The sequence below is a fragment of the Copadichromis virginalis genome, linkage group LG9, assembly GCF_057382275.1.
Source record: "Copadichromis virginalis isolate Kocher_CV1m ecotype Utaka linkage group LG9, C_Virginalis_male_GT1.1, whole genome shotgun sequence".
Taxonomy (NCBI): Eukaryota; Metazoa; Chordata; class Actinopteri; order Cichliformes; family Cichlidae; genus Copadichromis; species Copadichromis virginalis.
Window position 1 is genome coordinate 31,678,682 of NC_140626.1, and position 23,911 is coordinate 31,702,592.

Sequence of the window (23,911 nt, forward strand, 5' to 3'; positions counted from 1 at the left end):
CAGGACGGTTATTAGGGAAGAGGAGATGGCAGGGACAAATCAGGAGTAACGAGACAGTTACAGCATAACCAACAAAATAAAATAGGAAGCACGTGTTTTGATCGCTGGCTCCAGTCTGCATGCTGAAGCTTCCTTTGGTTACAAGATACAGAACCAACGTTAGTGTGAATGAGACTATGAGAATGTTATGCAGCATTTTCTCCACTTTGAATTCAGTTTGAAGAAGTAAAGAGACAAACAAACTTAAAAGAGACCATAAGATAAAAAAAACACAGACATCGCAAACGGACGAAACACGGGCAAGAAAAAAGTAACCAGAAAAGGAAGCAAGGGAATAGAAAGATAAGATCCACATGAATAGAATAGACAAAATATGAGTGCTTCAAGCAAACTGTGCAGGAATAAAATATAAATAGCGAACAGCAGAAATAAATAACAAATGGGGGAAAATATGTAGGATGAACAGGAACAAAGACACTGGAGAACAAAGTGGTGAGGGTTACTCAGACCACCATTAACTGACTAAATACATGAGAACTGGCACAGTGAGACGCGGTCACAGAGAGTGACAAGGTACAAGGCGCACAAAAAGAGGGACTGGCAAAATTAGACGTCTATCAGAAGTACAGAATACAGAGACAGACAGGCAGACAGTGAAACAAACATGGAGACAAAACCTGCCACACACAGAGACAACACTAACACGGCCTGAACATGAAAGGAAACAAATTTAAACCAGCAACTAAGAGGAAGCACTAATTTGGAAGGGAAATAATACCAGACATATGGTGCACTCTGAATATCACCAGTCTGTTGCAAAGCTAACAGAGAGACAGACAAGCATTCACACCTACAGCTAATTTAAAGTTACCACTTCAGCGTCACAGCTGGGTCCTTCTCTGTGTTATAAACGACACAGAGAAGGCCCCAGCTGTGACGCCACAGTAGTTCATTTGTTGACTGATACATCGTCTCTCAGGAACGAGGGCGAAATGCCAACGACCGCCTGTCTGTTTTCAGGGCTGTATTTGAAGCCATGCTCAAATTAGGCAAAGTTTTAAGTGTTGCACATTTCGATGGGTTTTTTTCAGCTGACATAGTTTCCATTTGGGTCATGTGGTGTTAGATACCCCAGCGTGTGGTCATAGGGTGAAGAGCCCGGACGATTAGTGGGATTTTAGGTGTGGTGTAAAAATGACGCTGCAACTTTAAAAACGTTGTTGCTTTAAGGATTAACGTACAACCATACTTGGGCTGAGTTTGACACTGGTTCTCTTCAGTAATTAAAATAGCTTTTACACATGATAAGATCAAATGTCAGCTACACTGTGACAGTCGAGGGGCCACACTCAGATATATTTATGCGCTTGTTCTCTTTGTGTGATAAGAGTTTCCATCTGAATTTAACCCCTGTGTGGGGCTGATCTTTCATTTCATTTTATTTCAAGCTCAGATTCTTTGCCTTTGGCACATTTTCTGTGACGAGACTTCAAACCATTCCCACCGTCCTTATTAATCAACATGGTGAAGTGATTCTTCGGAAGGTGATGGGATAGGAAGAGTTTCAGAAAATGAGACCTTTTGTCTTTATTGGAGAGGTCAGTGCAGACAGGACGGATGGGGGGAAGGCGAGGGGGGAATGACACACAGGAAATGGTGTTGGTCAGACCCAAAGACAGGCGTGGGCAGTGAGGACTCTCACCTTCAGACTCACTGTCTAATCAGTCTGACAGTGAGTCTGAAGACAGAGCAACCCAACACACGTTACTGTGTTCATCATCATCATCATTGTTTATTTATATAGCACTTTAAAAACACACAAGGCTGACCAAACTGCTGAACAATAGAAACATAATAGATACCATAAGAATAATAAATACGATAAAATAATAAACATAGCGAAAAACAATAAAATACAAGTAAATACAAGTCAGTCAACCACTGAGTCAAAAGCCAGTGAATAAAAATGTGTTTTCAATCTGGATTTAAAAACCAGCACTGATGTCGATCGCCTAATGTGAAGAGGAAGATTATTCCAAAGCTTAGGAGCCACGATAGAGAACGCTCGGTCTCCTCTCAGTTTCAGCCGTGATTTGGGGACTGAGAGCAACAGCTGCTCAGCTGACCGGAGCGAACGAGTGGGGACATAGGGCTTCAGCAAATCAGACAGATACGCAGGCGCCAGACCATTTAAAGATTTAAAAACCAACAAAAGAACTTTAAAATGAATCCTAAATTCAATTAGAAGCCAGTGCAGGGAGGCCAAGAGTGATGTTATCACTAAGCAGGACATTAAATCAAATTAATGAGACACCAAAACAAGAGCTGGAGCCCAAGACAGCCATGAAGTCACAGTGTACACAAATACACAAGAAACACAGAAACCAGCTGGGTGGATGTGGCTCGGGAACCTTCTGTTACCTTGAATGTCGGTGTTTTGAACGCTGGCTGCTCCAGTCTGCTTGTATTTGTCCAAGATTTCCCCTCATATCTTGGTTATGGTTATTTTTTCTTTTATTAAATTGATCACACTTCTGTTCATGAATGTGCTCTAACATCTAGCCATCACATAACCATCTACACAGTGTGTATTGTTTGGGAGTGAGAATCACAGGAACACTACACAAAGGGTTGATCTCGATCTTACTTTCCTCTGTTTCTGAAACCTTTTGAGCTTCAAAGCAGAAGAAATGTTGGTGTGAACCCTCCTTTCACTTCACAGCACTTGCTGGTTACATTTTTGGGTGCTAATGTGTGAAAATCTGAAATATGACGATTCACATCTCTGCAGCTACGTATCTCAAACAAGATTTACATTTACACGCAGGTTTTTTCCCCTCACGCAAGCAGAGTTATCGCTTCTATGATTTTAGTTATTTTTAGCACAGAGGAAAACTCTGCTGTCCTTTGTACGTGGCAGTTCTTTTTTAAGCTATGGAACCTTTTTAAAATTAAACGAGTTTTAAATAATGTGATTATAATGAGGAGGCAATCGCCTAATCTGCATATCTGTCTATTTTACTTCCTCACCCTTTGTGTTTGCTCATTGCTGTTACACGCCATTAAATTTCAGTCTTAAAGGAGCCTGTAATTCGGTGATTGTCTATCATTTGTGCAAAACGCGCTTCTTTCTTCAAACTCTGAACTCTGAAAAGTGAAGGGCTTAACCCTCGTTGTCGGCACGGGCAAAATGCAGTTGCACATCCTGTGTTTGTTTTCACACCCTTTCAGCACGAACTGCTTCTGTTCCTCACTGACCTTTGTTAAACACAATGCCCGCTGTGCCTGAGATCAGCTGGGGTTTCATCACTGGGCGCAATTTCTTTTTTATTGAACATCATCATCCGTTTAAATACATGCAGTCTTTTTTTTCTTTTTTCAAAATAAAACCTGCAGACAGGAAAACGCCAAAGACACATAAGAAGAACAGAGTGCGGCAGAAAGCAGTGATGGGCCCCTAAGACCATCAGCAGGGTCTAACCACAGTTTCCACACTCAGACACTGAATCAAAAAGATGCGCACACCACACACATCCACCCACCATTGTCTGCAGTCTGCAGAGAATTCAATTAATTTGATCAAAGTCACTGCAGCTTCTCTTGTGTTCTTTAATTTGTTAGACTTCATAGTGTTTGCATGGGCTGCTGAGGTCAGCTGCACATGCATCATCATGTGGATGGATGCAAAGTGCTGCATTTTGCAGTCTTCTTTTCGTCTGCATGTGTCCTAAAAACAACATGCAACCTATATATGGCAACAAGAAACCTCAGTGCTCGATATCCTCTTTCGGCTAGTCACATCACCCTTGAGACATTATTTATGTTTCCTTATGTTTACCTTGTTATGTTCATGTCATTTATTATTATTTTTTCTTTCTTTCTGTGGAATTTGGTCACAGTTCTTGAGCTCCTTTCCAGACTAAAGTGATGTGTTGTAATTGGTATGTTTAACTAAATGACTCATATTATGATAACACAACATGCATCATTTATTTGCCTGCTTCTAAGAAACCAGGCAAATGCAAATGTAATTTTTTAAAGCGGTCTGAGCAGTAGGTAGGGTCTCTGAAGGTCTTTCAGCTTTTCTTTTGTTTTTATTTCAGTGGCTACTTTACCACTTATCTTCAGTCACTCGTACTTTATCGTTTTCAGATTAATGTTTTTTTTGTTTTGTTTGTTTATTAAGCCACATTGGTGTATGATGATCAAACTGGAAGACCCAGGAGTATGGTGAAGGGAAACAGGAAGCAAATGATGACAAATACTACAAGAACTGGACTGAAACATCAGTGACAGACGATGTCGTGGAGTGCTGAATCCAGATTTAGGAGGAGGAGGATTCAGGAGGAGAGAGTTACAATAATTAATTTCCACAGCTTTCTGTAAAACACAGTGGAGGCTCTGTTGTGGTTTGGGGATGCATTTCAGCCAGGGATGTTGATCTTTTCAAAATTAATGGAATTGTGGAAATAGAAAAATACAGACTGGTTTTGAGGCATTTTCAGCACAATGATGAACCCATACACACTGCAGCCAATGCAGTTAAAGCATTCCTGGATAGAAAACACATTGGAGCACTATCAGTCGTGGATTGGCCTCTCCAGACCCTGATCCTACTGAAGACTACTGAAAGAAATGATGAGAATGGTTGCCTAAGAAAGTTCAGACCACGTTGAAGAAAACAGGTGGTTATATAAAAAACTGATGTATACTCTTGTTGCTATTCTAACAAGGGTATACATCAGGACAGGAAAATATGCTGTATTTTCTTGTATGACGATTCAATAAATTGATGACCCCCCCCCCCCCCCCCCCCCCCCCCCACACACACACACACACACACTGTTTTGGTTTCTATTTTTTGGTGAAAAGTATACTGTGGAAGAAACAGTTTGCTGTTATTTCTTTTAGAGTAAACCTTACAGGGGTTTGTGTGTAAAAATCAATTACATTTGTTGATAAGTAATTCAATAAAATAAAATTTTCTGAAAGTCATGTTTCAATGTAAATTTATTACATTTAAATAAATGTAATAATTTAATTTAATTTAATTCACTTTTCACTGTTGAACTACTACGGGTAATTGTTGCTCCGCCCCCTCTTGTTACGTGTATTCTCACATGGTCTCGTCCCTGTAATAAGGGTGTGCATTTTCAACAGCTTAATCTATTTTAAGCCATTACCATTAAATTCCTAAGCATTGTTTCAATCTGGCTCTTAAAACCCTTGTTCATTTTTAAAAATTGTGTAAATATGGCACCAAATAATCAATTATAATGTCGTTAATATTGATTTCATTTATTGTCTCCCCCTTTCTCGTACATGGTACGATCCCTTCCCGTTCGAAGTTGAAGCGGGAGGAAGCTGTCGATGTGTTGCCGGTTGTTGATGTTTCTCTGAAAAAAGAAAAGGCACCGCAGGTATATTATTTATCGAATTGACATTTATCATATTTATCGTAATTTAATCTTATGTTTTGAATAAACGAGTCACAGTTTCAGGCTTTTATGATTAGTTTATTTTCTGTTGTCATTACAATGAAAGATAAGCTGGCTAGCTAGTGTTAACACGGACATTGGTTGTTTCTCTCTTGTCTCTCTCTTTGACAAAGTCTCCTTACAGTGCAGTTTTTGTTGTACAAGATGGACGTGACGACCTGTCTGAAGTCTCTGCTGCTGGCTATACAGCAGTACAGAGACAGCAGGACAGCGCAGCACGCAGCGCAGCTACAAAAACAGGTGGAGGTGAGCTAACTGTTCAGTTTATACATCCGTCAAACTGGAGAATAACACCTGAGTGGCTTTATGAGGCACCACGTGAGGCAAGCAGTGGTTTGGGAGTAGAATATACAAAGTAGGGGTTTGCTGTGCAATAATTTGGCCTGTGATTACAACTCAAAATGCTGTTGGGGATATGTGTATCGTATCCCTGTGTAGTTTACGTACATGCCGTGTGTTTGCAGAAGCTCTCGGGCCTAAAGTGCGAGCAGCTGCTGTCCTCAGCTCAGGTTCTGCCCAGCGAGTGTGTGAGTGGGCTGGTAGAGCTGGCTGGAAACCCAAGCACCAGCCCCACCCTGACGAGCTCCATCATCTCCCTGCTGTCACAGCTAGGTACGGAAGACCTCTTCATACTTTATACACACTTCAGCACCAGTAATGGACCATCACCTGAGTGCTCTGGCATTTTGAATTCAAGTTTATTAGTTAACTAAAACTTTGTTTTTTCACAGAAATGTGAAATTCCAGAAAAGTCCCAGATTTGAGTCTTTATGTGATTGCTTCTGTCAACCCAACAAGCATTAGGGGCCTTTGCAATCATGTCATAGGGATGTAGTTTTATCTAAATGGCATAAACTATTGCGTTTATATTGTAAGCAGAGGAGTAGTTGCCAGAGCAAAAGTATTTAAAACATTCACAGACAACTTAATCTGTATCGGTTGTCATTATGAAAGTGTTGTAAAGCCTTCTTTAGGCATCACAAAGCTGCTGGCGGGGTTTACCAAAGAGGCACCGTGTCAGTTTTGTGACTGAAAGCTGCCGGGCAGATTAATGTGACAGTGGTTTTACAAAACAATCCCATGGGAGCGGAAAATTCTTTAGGTGATCTACTAACGGTGTACTATCTGCAAAGAGCATCACAGATTAGTGGCTCAGAAATGAGCACACCCGATGAGGGAGTCTGTTGAAGCCAGGGATGCTATAACAAAAGTAATATAGTGAACACGCAGGTTTTACACATGTCCCTCTCTGAAAACGGTGTGACAAATGAGAGGAGGTTGAAGAACAATCAATATATTTTTCTATAAGGTTGAACTTATCTGATAGAATTCGTTAGGGACTGTTATAAGGTCCTGAGGTCTGAGACTTGGGTGGAGCGGAGGATTTATCTTGAAGACAGCTGTATTACCACAAACTGTCCCACCGTATACATCTGTGTGTAACAGCTGATCTGTACAGTGCGCCCAGGGCGGCTGTGGCTACAATGTAGCTTGCCATGACCAGTGTGTGAATGTGTGTGTGAATGGGTGGATGACTGAATGTGTAAAGCGCTTTGGGGTAGAGCAGGGCGATATGACCAAAATTATCACGATGTACATTTGAAAATTTGCGATAACGATATAACTGACGATATAATTGACACTAGACAAAATGCTTTACAACTCCACAACTTTATTAGTGGGGGAAAAAACCAAACCATCAATGTATTTGCACTTAAACAAGCAGCTGTTTTTTATGTGCATTAAAGTTATATAAAAATGTAACAGTGCAAATGCAAATTCTTTGCTGACAGTTTAGCCAAAAGGCGTTTCCAGTGGAAACTGGCCGACATATCCTCAGCATAACCATGTAGAATATCCACAAAACTTAAAAAGAGGTTAAACACACACAATACCGTAACACTATGTTGAAGCACAGTACGTATCACTCCGCGAGGCTCCTGCCCACGATAGCCGTGATGCTCCGACAATCCATCAAGCGGTGCGGCTTCGTAGCTCAGCAAAGTCGTACTGAAACATCTGACAGATTTTCGAGCGCCGTGCACATAAAATCGTTTCGAGGTCAGTAAACACAACCAGAGTTCATACATAAGGCACACGGGATTATAAGGGGCTCTGTCAACTTTCAGAAAAATCAAAGGATTGATTTTAAGTGTGCCGTATATTCCAAACAACACGGTAATAACGGCGGCCCGCTAGCATGCTCTACCACAAATAGTGCTTTGTTGTGTATCTGACGGACGAAAGCTAAACCAGTTCCACACCACTGAAGTTGCAGCATTTTTACAAACCAGTTCTGGTTCATCTGTTTCATTCAACGATCTGCTTTCGCTCTTCTCATTCTGCGTAGCCACCATGTGCGTATGTAAACAAAGGCACTGCGCACGCGCGTTTTACCCATATTCTATCGCCATATTTCATTTTCTTATCATTGCCCAACATTACACCGGTATCACCGTGAACGGTATGATAGGGCCCAGCCCTACTTTGGGGTCCTTAGGGACTAGTAAAGCGCTATACAAATACAGGGCATTTGCCATCAGATCTCAACTTCTCTGAAGACATATGGCGTGTGTGTGTGCATTTTTTTTTTTTACCTTGAAATACCAATCATTACATGACATAAAGAAAAAAGATCAGTGTGTCGATTTATGCATGTGACACAGTAATGTGTAACTTCAGCACAGGGACGGGTTAGGATCAGAGTGTAAATAACATCTTGTGTTCTTTGCACATCGACACTGTCAAAGATTCCTATGTGGTTGAATAGTTTGGAATAAAACAGCTCTACTCTGGATGAGTCCTACCTCCACCTGAGTCGTCAGATATATGTGTAACTCTTGAGGTTAATGCTAGAATAGAGGGACAATTCAAAATTCACCAGATAATGAGGCAGAGGGATGGCATCGCAGTCAGAGGGGTGACCTATCATACAGGGAAGAATAAAAAAAGAGAGGAGAAAATGTAAGCACCATGTAGGAACTAATGAAGATGGGTACACAGATGACTTTGTTCTTTAATTCAGTCTGAAGTTTTATTACTTTTCCTGTGTTATAGCCGAGCAATTTAAATTTACCGCTGTGGTGAAATAACCTTAAAAACAAGTCAAATGTGCACACCTGTGACCGATATGCTCTTCTGCATAAAAAACTGCACTTCACATGCGATTACAATGCCTCCCTGAGCTGTTGACAAGAACCTTTCATAGTATAACTGGTCCAAACACTAAGTCTGTGAAGGTTCTCAGTCATCCAGGTCATCGTAGTCTAAGGAGCTTGGAAATAAAAGCGTTCTTTAAGTTGCTTGAAGACGTTTCACCTCTCATCCAAGAAGCTTCTTCAGTTCTAGGGTCAAATGGTGGAGAGTCCCAGATTTAAGCACTGCGGGAGTAACCCCCCCGAGAGGGACAAAATGACCCCCTAATGATGCTTTACCTAATCACATGAGCCAAGGTGTGAAAACAGATGTAGGTCACAATCAGCCAAGGTTTTGGGTGAGCTCATTGTGAAACCTGGTCCCACCCTATCATGTGGTTTCCTGAGGTCAGATGGCAAAGGGTGTGAGTGGGCATTAAGGCGTCTGGGAAGGGATCTCAAGCTTCTCAGATGAGAGGTGAAACGTCTTCAAGCAACTTAAAGAAGTCCAGACGCTTTTCTTTCCAAGCTCCTTAGTCCAAACACTAAAACTGAAAACTAAACTCAAACGAGCAAATCTGGAACTGAAATTAAACTGAGTGGAAATCAAATTCAAAGAGAACTAATGTGGAAGAAGTCATAAGAAAATCTAAAGCATCAGTAACTTTGTTTACAGCTGTGTGGACATCATACAAAGTGAGTTTTTCACTGCCACAAAGACTGTTACAGGTTCGAGCTCACACATCAAATCTCCGGCTTTATATAAAATATTGTCGTTCCGCGCTTTCAAAGTATTTCTGCGATGCAGTGTTATTTTATGGAGCCGAACAATACTTGACAATTGTTGATTATACAGGCATAATATATAGAAATACATGGTGCCACTGGCTTGAAAATGTGTGTGTGTGTGTGTGTGTGTGTGTGTTTTTGTTTTGTTTTTTCAAAATTAAAACAAGTCTTAACTTTGATTTCAGGATTTCAGAAATCTACAGTAATTTTTTCCAATTCAAAACCAAAACTTTCATTCATTGCCCTTTACTACAGTGTTCTTACTACCTCACATGTTTAACTCATGTCCATACTGCAGGCAGAGGGGAGGGGAGTCAGACCTAGTGCTGTAAGACCGGACATTAGAACAGGAATGTTTTGAGAAGCCTGAGCATGGACAATGTGTAATCTGGGGCTTTGAAGTTTAAGTATTATGATTCCTAGAAGGGAAATAAGAACCTTGTCAGGTAATCAGTAATCTAGGATCCAGATGTTCTCATCCCTGGTTTTATCCAGTTCAGTCAGTTCAGACAGATTCTTCGATATAAGGGAGTCCAAATTAAGAAATGGTCTGTGGTAAGGGGGAAAGAATAAATCCCTCTGAAAAGTGAGACCTCTCTTAAAGATAGTTCAACAAGTCTCCCTTAATCTGCTAAGACCATAGAAGGATGGTTCACAGCCTGGTGTTCTACGTGTAGCTTATACATATATATATACTCCTGCACAGGCTTCTCAGACCCTGGTATGTCCTCTGAGGTTTCACCGTCTTTTCTCAATGTCAGGCCCTCTTTCAGCTCATCTCCTTACAGCACTAAGTATGGCTGCCCTCCTACGGTTCTGAGTAAAATCATGTCTGCCTCAAATATATGTGCAGTATGTGGATTTCCACTGTTTTTACAAAATTCCGATAATAACAGCAAACTATTTGTTTGTGTGCCGAACTTTTCACAGTGTGCTGGAAGCTAACCTTTGAATGCATAAATAATCAGAGGCCAGTTGGTCAGTTAGGTTTATTATTGTCTCCCAAAGAATCCTATCGTATTGGGTCAGGAAACTGCTGCATCAGTAAGCAGAGAATAGTAAACAGAATGTATAGTGTAGTAAGAATAATAATAAAAAAAGGATGTTTATGATTTCTGAGACAGAAAATCTAAATGCTAACGACTTCATAAACACTCATTCCTCACAGCCTGCGACGATCAGAGCCGGGAGATTTTGCACAGCAGCTACAACCTCACCAGCACCCTGGCTGCTGTCATACACTGTCACAGCAACACACCTGGGGAGGCTCTGGTGCTGCAGGTAAGCCCATCAATACAGTCGGTGTGCTGCTAGCTGGGGGTGAGACTCAAGCAATTACAGGAAACGTCGTAGCTGTTTTCACACAAACTGAAGCCCTGAAGTCTTCTAAACATTACCGTCAGCTTGTGCGAGCACAAATGTCTCTGCCAGTTCACAGTGACAGAAAGAAAGACAGAAAGAAAGTGCCGTGGTGCTTCTGCTCTTGGTGTCCTTGACATTTATACAAGTTAAAGCATATTTCATGAGCAAAATGTAAAATTGAGAATTGTGTTTTACAAGAAACTCTTTACCCCTTGAAGGCATACAAGGACTAAGCGCTGAAGCCCTTTCCTGTACTGAGCAGAACAAACTGTGTGTGCACCAGGAGCTCGTGAGGGTAGTTTCTGCCTGTGCAGACAAACCCAAAACTATTCCAATAGTGGTCAAACCAAATCTTTATTAATATAGATGTAGTAATTACCTGAAGCAGATTTATGACTGTACTATCTACTCGACAGACTTTTACCTTTTAGCTTTGAGTCTTTCTCTAAAACTGTCTGTGTCGTGTTGCTCTGTATTTCAGTGCCTCCAGGTGCTGCAGAAGCTGACCTACAACACTCGCATCTTCCAGTCCGCCAGCTGCATCCACGAGCTCATCACTTTTCTCATGACCAACATGTGAGAAACACATCTCATCTCTGCCTTTGTTATACTGAAATACTGCTCTTTATGTTTTGATTCATTATGTTTCAATTAACGAGATTACCGACGGTCTTTCATCACAGCCAATCTCAAAATGAAGACGTTGTCATGTCATGTCTCGGCCTCTTGGCCAATCTCTGTCGCGACAACATCTCCGTGCAGATCTACATCAAGTCTCTGGTGAGTTTCTGCTGATTCACATACAAGAGGAAGAGTTCTAAGAATTGGAGGCCCGAGAAATTCATGAGCTGTAAACCGCAATCATCAAAATTAAACCAAAAAAGGCCTTTAAATATTTCACAATACAATAATAGGATACTCTAATGTTTTTGAGATGCACTATTCAGTTTTTTGGGCCACATGCATTTATTGTTGGTGACCAGTAGGAGTGAAACTGGTTATGTTGTTTTGTAGGACAACGTGAAGCAGTTTTATCGCACACTGATCAACTTTCTGGCGCACAACAGCCTGACTGTGGTGGTCTTCACGTTGTCTATACTGGCCAGCCTCAGCCTGAATGAGAAGGTTGGAGAGAAGGTAGGTGAACTCTGCTGGGATCTGCGCTTAACAAAGTGTCTAAAGACGAAACAAAGAAATCTTTCTGTAAATGTTCACAGACTGGACTGAAAAAGAGTGAAAAAGCAGCTAACGTCCAAAAATCAGAAAACTTTGAAAGAACTCCAAAAAAACCTGGAGAACTTTTGCTCAAAAAACACTTTTTATAAAAAATTACAAGCCAATCTGACAAAATGTCATCAAATGAGACTCAAGACTTCTGCAGGTCTCTGCCATGACTCGATTTTTTTTTCTTAACAGCAGAAACAATTGTTCCTTTTTTACTTTGTTCCTATTTTCTCTTCTCGTTTTTATCTGTTGAACAGTAAACAACATTCATGCTGATTCACATAATATCCTGTCTCTAATCTCTGGGATTTCCTCGTAGCTCTTTGATGCAAAGAACATCCATCAAACGTTCCAGCTTGTGTTCAACATCATCGTGAACGGTGATGGTACTCTGACGAGAAAATACTCAGTCGACCTTTTGGTTGATTTGTTAAAGAACCCCAAAATAGCTGATTACCTAACAAGGTATGCAGATAATTCACAGCTCTTTTCCTGAACAGCTGCTTTAAAACTCCGCTGAAAGCCTTTGTCCATTTCCAGGTATCCCCACTTCTCGGCATGTGTGTCTCAAGTGTTAGGACTGCTGCATTCGAAAGACCCGGACCCTGCAGCCAAGGTGAGAGACGACAAATATGATAACCCACACCAGCTGTGCTTAACTCTGTAAGTTCCCAGTATTTCCTGAAACCATCACGTGTGACACAGTTTGCATCAGACGTGATGCCGCTGACGTCAACACTGACCTTCTTGTGGCAACAAAGTGGGTCGCTCTTAGACAGTAAATTCCAGTGCGGTCCGTGATGAGGTGCAAACTGTGCAACAAGCCCAGCCATGTGACTTCCTCGCTACTAAATATTCCACAGTCAGCTGTTAGTGGTATTATCACAAAGTGGAAGCGATTGGGAGTGACAGCAACTCAGCCACAAAGTGGTAGGCCATGTAAAATCACAGGGCGGGGTCAGCGTATGCTGAGGAGCAGTGCACAGAGATCACTACAGACCTCCAAATTTCACCTGGTCTTCAGATTAGCTCAGAGGCAGCGCATAGAGAGCCTCATGGATTGGGCTTCCATGGCTGAGCAGCTGCGTCCAAGCCTTACATCACCAAGCGCAACGCAAAGCTTAAAATGCAGTGATGTAAAGCACGGCGCCACTGGACTCTAGAGTGGGCAGATGTGTTCTCTGGAGAGACGTTGGTGGAGGGGGGATTATGGTGTGGGGTTGTTTTTCTGGAGTTGTGCTCAGGCTCGTCGTTCCACTGAAAGCAGCTCAAGGATACCAAAACATTTTGGACAATTTCATGGTCACAACTTTGTGGGAACATTTTGGAGATCATCTCTCCGTGTTCCAACATGGCTGTGCACCAGAAACAACACAAGGTCCACAAAGACATAGATGAGTGAGTTTGATGTGCAGGAATTCGACTGGCCTGCACAGAGTCCTGACCTCAACCTGATAGAAGGCCGACCCTATGAATGAAGAATGGGCTGTCACTCAAGTTCATATGCATAAACCGGTGTCTCCTATTAACTGATGACAGTGAAACAACGCTTTCAGGAGCTGCTGCCGACAAACCAGGAAATAAATGCAAGGAATATTTAGTCTTTAAAAATGTTAATGTTGCTTTTTTGTAACAGCCTGTTCTCTCATTATTTGTGCGTGCAGGTTTAAGTGGTTACGTTTGAGTTGAACGATTCTGCAGCTGTCAGCGTTTTTATCAACTGCTGCCTTATAAAGAGACTGTGCAATACATTAAATGTCATGATGAGTTCATTTTTAGTTATTCTGGAAGAACAGAAGCAGAAATGACCTCATACTTTCTTAAACTGAAAAACTAAACTGAAATGATAAAAATCTTCTATCAAAAACTGGAACTAAACTGAACTAAAAAGAAACAATAAAACGTCCCAAAACCCGAAAGGATTCAACTTGAATTTCGATTTTAATTGTCAGATCTAGAGGTTTTCTTACATTTGTTCAGGAGTTTAAACAGAAACTGAAATTGATTTTTAAATTTAGGAAACTGTTGATTTTAAAGTCACTCAGTGTGTTTCCTTGAAATGAAAACGTGATGCTGTAAAATATCAAAAACCGCGAGCTTCACGGCATTTTGGTTGCACTTTACCTTTGATGTTTGAATTGAAGAATGAAACGCTGTAAAAACTGTAGTTAATAGTTTTAATATTAACAAGCAATACAATTATGTTGTTTAACTGGTTCATAGCTGGTTTGCAAACCTTTTTTTTGTGATCTCAGCTGAAAAGCTGTTGGACATTTGTTGGTTATTATTTGGTCGATGGTTTTATATCACAAGACCGAACTTGTTCAGTTTTGCTTTCATCTTTCATGTTTTGCTTTCGCTACCTTTTCCATGATGCTCAGGAACTAATAATGCAGGTTTAGGAACTCATCATGGTTTGGGTTAAAATATCAGGAGTGAAACCTGTGACAATGTGTAACGTGACATGTGTCACAAAAGCAACGGCAACAGATTTTTTTAAATAGATACTTTTTATATACATACTAACATAAATATACAAATGTGCCATAATAATATTATTAATAATGATAATAATGTTGCAAAAATTTTGTTATATATAGATTCGTCTGTTCACAATTTATCAATAAATAAATAGATATTCAAGTTTCAGTGGTACAAAACTGAGAAAAGTATCAGATGTTTGTTGCAGTTTTATTCGATTTTTAGTCAATTCTGTGATTATTATAAGCTTGAAGCTGCTGCTCGTATTACTCACAGGTTATGTTGAAATTTGGGTGTTTTGTTCTCTGAAGTTTATCTAAAGATTGTAAGCAGATGCATGAAGATGCTTCTGCTGTCTACTGTGAATATGATCAGACTGTTCCTACTCTTAATCAGCATCCATTCTAACATATAAGACAGAAAATGGAAAAGCATTATTGGCCCACCTTGAGTTTTACTGCATGATTGCACACTTGCCTTTTTCTGCAGCCTATTTTTGGATAAAGGGGAAGGAAAGCCTTTGTAAGCCATGCTCAGCTGCTACAAACCTTCATCTTGATGTGTGTTACGTGTGTGCTTCGCAGGTGTTGGAGCTTCTCCTTGCCATGTGCAGTGTCTCAGGTCTGCGCTCGCTCCTGTGCGAGGTGGTTTTCAAACCGGTGGGACCTAAACTCAGAGCCGCAGGACGGGACGGTGGATGCAAGGCGCAGTGTGGGCTGGCACTGGTGCAGTGGCTGAGCTCGCCCGTGGAGGGTGGCGAATCTTGCTCTCTGCAGGTCCTGCAGCTATTGAGCGAGCTACTGGAGGTAAGGTAGCCCCACTGGGATACAGGGGAGCGGTCTGACAGTGGCAGAACCTTTTCTTCTGATTACCTGGAAGCTGTAGTCATGATTAAAATAAAATTTGTTAGCTGTCCACCCACTTCTCTTCCTGTCCTCTCCATCCAGGAGACACTGGGAGCAGAGAGTATGCCTGATTCTACACTGAGCTTTGTGGAAATGTTGCTTCCGACACTGTTAGGGCTGCTGAAGGGCCTCAATCTCTCACAGGGAGATGCTCACCTGAGAAAACACTGTCTCCGCATCAGCTACGTCACCAGCCTGCTGCTAAATATCCTTCTCGTGACCCTGCCGCCCTGCAGTCTGTCTGTATCTGCACATTAGGGGTGGGGGAAAAAATCGATACTGTGTAGTATCGTGATATTTTGTTTGCTAATAATGTATCGATACAGGGACAGCAGAAATCGATATTTTGTTACAAAAAAAGTTTTTGTGGACTGGAACTCTGACTTCAGAGCATGTTGATCCTTTTTCTGAGCAAGAATCCTGACATTCCTTCACTGTCCAAATGTGTTTAACTTTTTTTATTGCAGCAATAAACATGACAGTTTGCTTATTTTAATTTAAGCCATGTTTTATTTTAATTAAGTTTAAAACTTTATTTAATGTAAAATTATATTTTGTTTTAATTTACTTTCAAATTCTTCAGTTGCTGAATGGGCTGCATAGTTTTCATAAATTGCATAGTTCAGAATAGCTATAATTGTACCAGATTGTTGCATTCAGTTAAGTTGGACTAGACTGTAATACAAACCGTTCAGTTTGTCAACAATAAAACTGAAATGAGAGAAAGACTGAGTGCGAGACTTTGATATTAGATAAAATGAATATTGATAAAGTTTACCTTTATGTACAGAATCTGAATATCGCAAAATATTTTAAAAAATTGCAATAATATCGTATCGTGCGTTAAATATTGTGATAATATCGTATCGTGGGATGTATGGTGATTCCCACCTCTACTGCACATGTCTGATTCCTTCGAAGCCTTAACTCTCCCACTCCTGTGCACAGAGGATGCCACCAGATCCTTGGTGTCCTGTCAGATAAGCGCTCAGCTGTGCCTCTCACAGGTTGAAGCTCTTCTCTCATGTTGTCATAGCAGCAATCCACTCAGCTGTCTGCTTCCCAGCTCTGACGATGATCTCAGGTGAGTGAAAGCTCTGACAATGTTTTGCTCAGATTTTTCTGGGTTCAAGTGATTTTTAGAGATGCTAGAAAAGCAGTGGGATTTCCAGACCGTGCATTATTAATGCAAAATACAGCTGCACTGCTTTATGTGATCAGTACTTTGTACTCACATTGTCTCTAAAAATCTTTAACTCTTTACCCCTTGAAAGTCTACCATGAGTAATACTTGAAGCTCTTTTCTGAACTGAGTGGTTTCTGCCATTTTTCAGGTGTTTGCATCAGAAGTTAGTGAGGGTGGTCTCTGCCCATGCAGCTACCCGAAAATGATTCTTAGTGTTGTCAAACTGCATCTTTTTGATATTTACTGACGTGTCAAACCTCGTCAGTAAAGGTGCAGTGGAGATCATCAAATGTAATTATGGAGGGAAACGATTTCAGAAAATCCCCTAAAACAGCCGTGCTGAGCCAAGTCAGCCATGCTCCATTTATTGGTCACTGTTGGTGGTTGTTATGAAACTTCACCCACTGGCTCTGATATGTAGAGAAAAACACCAACCAACCATCAACACAGCCCACGAGCTGAACCAAAGATGTCAGCAGCCCAGGTGAATCCTCTGCTGGGATAAGCTGGCTAATGCTAACATGATGCCCAACAAGCTTTGGGAGAACGTCTGTTTGTTGTTGTTGTTTCTTTAAGAGGCCATTCTCAATTACACAAAGAGCCACAAGCAAGAGTAAACATGAGCGACACAGCGCTGATCTACATAACAGATAAGGAAAGCAATCCACCAAATGCTGTATCAACTTTTATTTTTATTTTTAAAGAGCTGTGCAGACTTGCTACAGTCATTCACTTCACTTCTACAGAGGCATCCGCTAAGCAATCCACTATGTAATTAACTAAAACTAGACTAAAAACTGAAACTACATATGAAAAAACATTTGAGTTCATTCAAGTAAAAATATAACAAACAAGACTTTTGAGAAAAGTTTAAGCTATTTTAGGAACTCGAAAAACAAATGAAAATATAAAAACAGGAAATATCCTCAGTGTTACTGCTTGTTAATCTGGTACAGTTTGGTATCATAACTTAGCTGATGAGGCTTTGGTGGGCGTGTTTATTGAGTCATTGGCTGTCTACAGACCCAAGACTGTCCTTCATACAATAACATATTAAACTTAACGCTGAAACTAATGTAATGAGGCCCTTTTAAAAGGACACCACACTTGCAGACCTCTGCAGCTGGCGTGCAGACTGCACAGACGACGTTCAGAGAGCTGCAGTCTGTGCATCAAAAGAACAACTGACACGGGCCACTTTACACCACCAGTATAGATGTGTCTGTGACTTAACAGACACATGTGAAATGGATCACTCTATACTTAGTATTGTTACTATTGATAACAGGATTTAAGCGAAGGCGTTTGCCCACTTACATACTTAGAAAGGCCTTAAAATGCTTCTTTCCCACAGAGCTGCAAATAACATTCAGGCACAAATGTAAGTTTGAAAAGTCAGCTGCCACCCTGATCCTGAAACAGCTTAAATCAGCTTTTCATGATGAATTAAAGAACTCATAGACATAATGTTATGTTATTATGTTGAGTTAATTTAGCTGATGAAAGTTTTCTAACTACTTTTGAGGTATTTTAAGATATTAAAGTGTGTGTGTGGTTTCAGTCAGGTGTGTGCAGAAGCTCTGCTGAAGACCCTGGAGTTGATGAGCAAACTGAGACAGCATGTGAAGGACATGGAGACCAGCTTCTACAGGATGCTGCAGGTATTACATACAGGCTGACGTTATTTACCTTCCGTACATTCTCACTGACTGCATGTTTTTAGTGCACGCAGGGTTTTGTGTTCAGTTGAAACGAGTTGTTATTCTCTCTGTTTTATCCCTCAGGACCAGAGGATTGTGACGCCGCTCTCTCTGGCCCTCACGTCCCACCACAGAGACAGTGTGCAGACCGGGCTCTCTCTGCTGTTTGAAGCCACTCCCCTCCCAGACTTCCCCTCGTTCGTGTGAGTCTCATGATCCAAACTACACATTTTTATCCAGAAATATTTAATAGTTCTGTGAATCGTGGACAACATTTCTTTGTTTTTTCTCAAGTCTGGGAGAAAGCATCGCCGCCAACAACGCTTATCGCCAGCGAGAGGCCGAGCTGTCTGTGAAGCGCGTGGCAGTGCAGGAAGTCCCGCCTCTCAGGACAAACACCAGCACGCTGGACTCTTCCAGTGTCCACAGCAAAAGTGTCCACAGTCTGGTGGAGAAGATTCAGACTGGGCTGGAGGTAGAGTGTGCAAGAGTGTTTCTCTGTGACTGTTGAAACGTGAACATTTCCATGGTGGAGGCAAACAGCTGTGATCAGAACATAAGACCAAGATGAAGCATTTTCTTCTTTCATTCAAACAGATTTCTTCTTCAGGTGATTTGCTTCTACGGGTTAATTTTTATTAAAGCTGTTAAAGTTTTAAGACCAAAAAAGGTGAAAAAGTTTTACAATAAACGCCTTCAGATCGACTCCTGGAAACTGGGATGGTTGGGTTGGTTAGTCTCTTTCTTTGTTTGTTGTTGTTGTCATCAGATGAAGCATGCTTTACAGACTACACATGTACAAACTAGATTACAGATGCTAGTCAAGGATCGTGGCCTCTCGGTGGCTCACAGCGTGAAGTCCTGCGTTCATTAGTCATACATGATGAGGATCAGTCAGATCAACACAACCAAAAGGGGGAAGACGCCATCTTTTGGTGCACTTTAACAAATGCAAATTAAATTTCATCCTCAAATTAACTATTAGGTAATGTAAATTATCCAAGAACACCACCAGGGTAGCAGTGACCTGTTTAGGCTTTTATTTTATTTATTTTCATTTTAATATTCACATTTTACCGGAAACCATAAGTTGTTTAAATGTCCAAAATTAAAATCAATTGATACAATAAAAATAATTTAAATAAAATCACCTTTTGAGCGTACTGCAGATTATGGGTTCTCTAAAATGTCGTGGCGCCCAACCACATGCGTGTCCTGCATCCATGTTTAACTTTTACTTTGAAATATTTTAGGACCAAAATGTTTTTTGCTTGATTTTTGTAGGTCAAAACAATAAAACGTTGTTTGGACTGCTGCTAACAAAGGAAACGTCTTAAATTACAGAAACAAACGTGATTTATCAAACTTTATAATGTAGCTACAGGCTGTGCACACACAGTGCAGTTTTATTAGATAATGCACAGAAGTAAAAACACTAAAATATTAGATTCTGATATTATTTTCCACTTTTCTTTGTTCCCTGGATAATTTAAAGTCGTCGGGGCCTCGAAAACTGTTTCACAAAGAAATATTTTATTATTTAAAGTGTTTAAAGGTCGTAAAGTTTGGGAACATTTGGTGTAACCCCTGGAAACGGTGTCTGCAACATTTCCAGACAAACAAAACTGTGTCATAAATGTTTTCAATCTTCCCGTCGACGTTTCCACTGAAGTCTGTCTGATGCTTGCAGCTGCAGGAGCAGGTCAAAGACTCGCACGTGTCCGAGATCATCGACGTGTATGAACAGAAGCTGGGCGCGTACGCGGTGAGTACATCAGGCCTAAGCAATGAACACTGCTGTAATGTTGCAGACGAGTAACCACGCAGTTTAAAAATCTGTCATATGTTTGCAGTTTGTTTTTAACAGTCTGATTTTTACTTCTTGAGAGTTATTTGTTGATGTAACACTGAAGCCTCTGCAGGAGCATTCAGACTTTATCTGGATTTTAGCATTTCTGTATCTGATGAAGGTTTCTGTGTGTCTCCTCAGTCTAAGGAGAGCCGTCTGCAGGACTTGTTGGAGGCGAAGGCTCTGGCTCTTTCTCAGGCCGACCGTCTCCTCGCTCAGTATCGCTTTCAGAGAGCTCAGGCTGAGGCTGAGGTAACATGTTTTTATTCTTTCCTTTAGATTTTGATAATACACTGTTTGCAGTGCCAGCTTCTTAAATGTGAGGATCATGTGCTTTATCTTTTTTGTGATGTTAAAACATTAAAAAAAACAAAACATCATAACGAGCTATTTAAACTTTGTTTTTCCTGTTTTTTCTCACATTTTGTGCTAGAAGATTAATAGTGAATAAATACGTGTAATTACGATGTTTAATGCAGTCCCAGGTTGTAGTTTGCAGATGCACTGCGTCACGCTGTCCGTGCCAAATGCTTTTCTGATGTTAAATGTGAAGCAGTGTCAGTGTGAGCACCTCCTAAAATCATTAAATTAAATCAAGCCATGGGAAAGTTCATCTTTGCTTAGAAGTTCAATCACTGATCCTCGCTGTTTTTAGTAAAATCCACTTTTCCTGTATGTTAATTTTGCCCCGTGTTCTGCCCGCAGGCTCGTAAGCTGGGCGGCCTGCTGAAGGACGCCGAGCGGCGGCGCGAGGAGCTGAAGGTGGAGCTGAGCGGCCAGGTGCTGGAGGTGGAGCGCTCCAGAGCTGACATGGAGGAGCTGCTGCAGCACAACTCCAGGCTACAGCGGGACTCTGAGGAGCACCAGGCCCTGAAAGGAGCCTACAACACCCTGCTCAACAGGTCAGAGGCACTTTGGTGAAACCATGGTGGGATTTATTTATTTGTTTGTTTATTTGTTTATTTTGGCTCTATTTTTAATAACAGCTGTAGTTAAACAGTGAAGGTTTTTCTCCTCACACTTCGCTCTCTGAGCCAACACAGTTCAATCTGCACTATTTCCTTTTAACGCCAGTAAGAAGAGGAAAAACACTTTTTTGTGTTTTGATGAAGTTACAGACGCTGGGGTCAAACGTGTTTTGACTTCTTAACCACCAAAGTCTCTTTTTTCTGTTCCATTTTTTGTTCTCACTTTTAAAGTCCACAGTCCTGATCTGTGATCACTGCTGCAGATTTAACCAGTACTGTCCTGCTTTGTTTCCGCCTGAGAGAAATGATCTTATAACACGTGTATAACAAGACTTTATTTCAGGCTGTGGAAATGAAACTTTGGGCTGGTTTATTGGGACGTGCAGATGTGTGACAGTTCTGCTCTGCAGGTTCAATGAGACGGAGCGGCTGCTGAAGGAGGTGCAGGCGGCTCACGTTTCTCTCACCAAACAGACGGACACCCTGAAGAAGAACCACGAAGCCCTCCAGCTGCAGCAAAACAAGTGTGCCACACACACACACACACGTGCGACACTTGTTTCCTTTGACCTGAAGACGAGGTTTCTGACGCTCGTTGCTCTTTGTTAGGACGGCGTCATTGTTGCAGGAGAGAGAAGAGGAGATCAGATCGCTTAATTCAGATCTACAGAAGAAAAACGGTGAAATCTCAGGTTGGTTTTCAGTTAATTTCACCGTAACAGACAAATGTGTGTATCCTAAATATGGGAAAGGACCTTTCCCCCCTGAAATCTGATCCCAAGACTCTTCATTCATCAGAGATGTGAGAAAATCTGTGTAACTTTTATTTGTTTATTAGAGGAACGTTTTTATTGTCGCCTGCAAATGTTTGTCTAAAACCGCCTCTGACTGATAAAGTCAAGATTATAAGACATGTTTTTATCAGCGCTGAGATTAAAGACAACCTAAAGGATTTGTAACCTATCCATGAGCCTCAGGAGCACTTTGCTTTGTTCCTGTCAGGTCTGCGTGCTGAACTCCGGGCTGAGGAGGAGAAGGTGAAGGAAAAGGAGCAGGAGAGGAGAGACCTGGAGAAGACGGTGGATGTTTTAAGGAAAGAACTCAACAAAACAGAGCAGGCCCGGAAGGACGCCAGCATCAAGGTAACAACAGCAGTGCCGATCAAACGCGACACGTTTGCTCCAAGCTACACCTGCAGCTTCTATACCTTTGTTTCCTTAACATGTAAAGTATTTTGTTGGGCTTCTTTTTCTTTTATTTGATGCCTTAATTTTAGCTCATGCATGCACCTGTGATTTGATGGACAATTGACAGAAAAGTCGTTCTCTGTTCTCACGTGTGTGAAGAGATGCTGATAAGAAACAAACGATGCTTGAAAAATGAACAAAGAAAGAAACTAAAATCCTCCAAAAAGGGAAAACAAAATGTCCAAATTCACATAAAGTGAAACGCCTTTTTGACAACTTAATAAACGTAATAAAATAAAATAAAACAGCCTTTTAGATTCAGATCTTTAAAAAAAAAAATCCCAAAATTGAAGAGCTTGTAACCATCGAGGCGTGAGACGGAGTCAAAAACAGATTCCTGCAGCCTGTCCCAAAGCTTCTGTCCACAGACGAATCCAAGCTTGTCACAGTTTAAGTCGATGATCAGGCAGCAGACAGGAGATAAACCCAGGCTGGTTTCTTGATGTAGAACATTTTCTGTTTTCCAGGCGTCGTCTCTGGAGCTGCAGAAGAGTCAGCTGGAGACGAAGCTGAAGCAGAAGGAGGACGAGTTGAACAAACACTCTGCGATGATCGCCATGATCCACAGCCTCAGCAGCGGCAAGATGAAGAGCGACGTCAACCTGTCGCTCTGAGCAGCGACCGAGCTGCACCGGAGAAAATCTGATTTGAAAAACATCCCCATCAACTTTCAAGACTATAAGCTTGAGCTTTAAACCTTCAGGAAACTTTTTATAGAAAACACTTAATGAACTGTATTAAACACAACTTATATTTTAAAATATGTCAGTTTTTCTGTGTCTGTGTTTTTATTTGGTAAATAAATGATAGATATGTGTGTACATCCTAGATCGTTTTTGTAAATTCCTCTTTTAAAAAATATTTAAAAACGTAACTAAAATAAACTGTAGCCTCGGCCTGCTTTTTGAAATAAATTTTTAATTATCATTTACATATTTATAGAGCTGACGGATGTTTTCAGGCAGATGTTTCTGATTTGTTCAGTATTTTTTCATAATTCTTGTGAACAGAATATTATCTGGCTTCCCAACAGATCAAATAGCGAGATGGTCCAGTCGTCTGATAGGTGAGCCGCAGTCTTTAGGGATGCAACGATACCAGTTTTTTCAAACCGATACGATACCGATACTATAATACAATTAATTGGAAGACAGGTTTTATTATATTCTCTGCCGATAAAAAAATTAAATCTAAAAATGACCACAAAAAAATTTCAAGTGAAAAATAAGCACTTCTGTTAAATTATTGCAGTCTCCACATTGTAATTTTACAAAATATCACTGAACTATTGGCACAGTCTCGAGCTTTCAGAATAATAAATAAACACTTCTGTTTGGAATAAAATAAATACAAATTAGATTTGCGAATAAAATAAACTTTTAAATTATTGCAGTGTCCATATTGTAAACAAACAAACAAACAAAAGAACGAAAGTATTTGGCATTGACGAACGAACTCCTCATCTGCGCGTGGATCATCAGTCCACTGTGCCGTTAAACCGAGGACTGACATCGCACACACACTGCTTGTCTTTACCTCTTCAGAAAGTTTTGGCACCATTACCTCCC

General features: G+C 40.9%; 1 protein-coding gene across 2 annotated transcripts; it reads left to right on the top strand.

Moving 5' to 3' along the window:
- The first annotated feature begins 5,346 nt into the window (after window positions 1–5,346).
- On the top strand, window positions 5,347–23,164 carry cip2a (cellular inhibitor of PP2A). 2 transcript variants are annotated; one of them, XM_085468928.1, is made up of 22 exons: window positions 5,347–5,420; window positions 5,612–5,744; window positions 5,963–6,110; window positions 10,590–10,702; window positions 11,265–11,359; window positions 11,467–11,563; window positions 11,798–11,920; window positions 12,327–12,472; window positions 12,548–12,623; window positions 15,073–15,294; window positions 15,436–15,598; window positions 16,330–16,477; window positions 18,141–18,240; window positions 18,364–18,482; window positions 18,574–18,754; window positions 19,970–20,044; window positions 20,270–20,380; window positions 20,834–21,030; window positions 21,507–21,620; window positions 21,706–21,788; window positions 22,099–22,238; window positions 22,811–23,164. In XM_085468928.1, exons 2-22 carry the CDS (start codon window positions 5,643–5,645, stop codon window positions 22,955–22,957), a joined length of 2,700 nt encoding a protein of 899 aa, XP_085325054.1. In that variant the 5' UTR covers window positions 5,347–5,420; window positions 5,612–5,642; the 3' UTR covers window positions 22,958–23,164. The 2 variants fall into 2 exon arrangements, with proteins under 2 accessions (XP_085325054.1, XP_085325055.1); XM_085468929.1 differs by having other exon boundaries at window positions 5,623–5,744.
- Window positions 23,165–23,911: the final 747 nt, after the last annotated feature.

What these genes read in the sequence shown, in the direction of transcription:
- cip2a (XM_085468928.1), top strand. Translation starts at nt 5,643, where the DNA reads ATGGACGTGACGACCTGTCTGAAGTCTCTGCTGCTGGCTATACAGCAG. An exon ending in ACTTTTCTCATGACCAACAT is followed by an intron (nt 11,360 to 11,466) that starts GTGAGAAACACA and finishes CTTTCATCACAG; the next exon opens with CCAATCTCAAAATGAAGACG. An exon ending in CTCCAGCTGCAGCAAAACAA is followed by an intron (nt 21,621 to 21,705) that starts GTGTGCCACACA and finishes GCTCTTTGTTAG; the next exon opens with GACGGCGTCATTGTTGCAGG.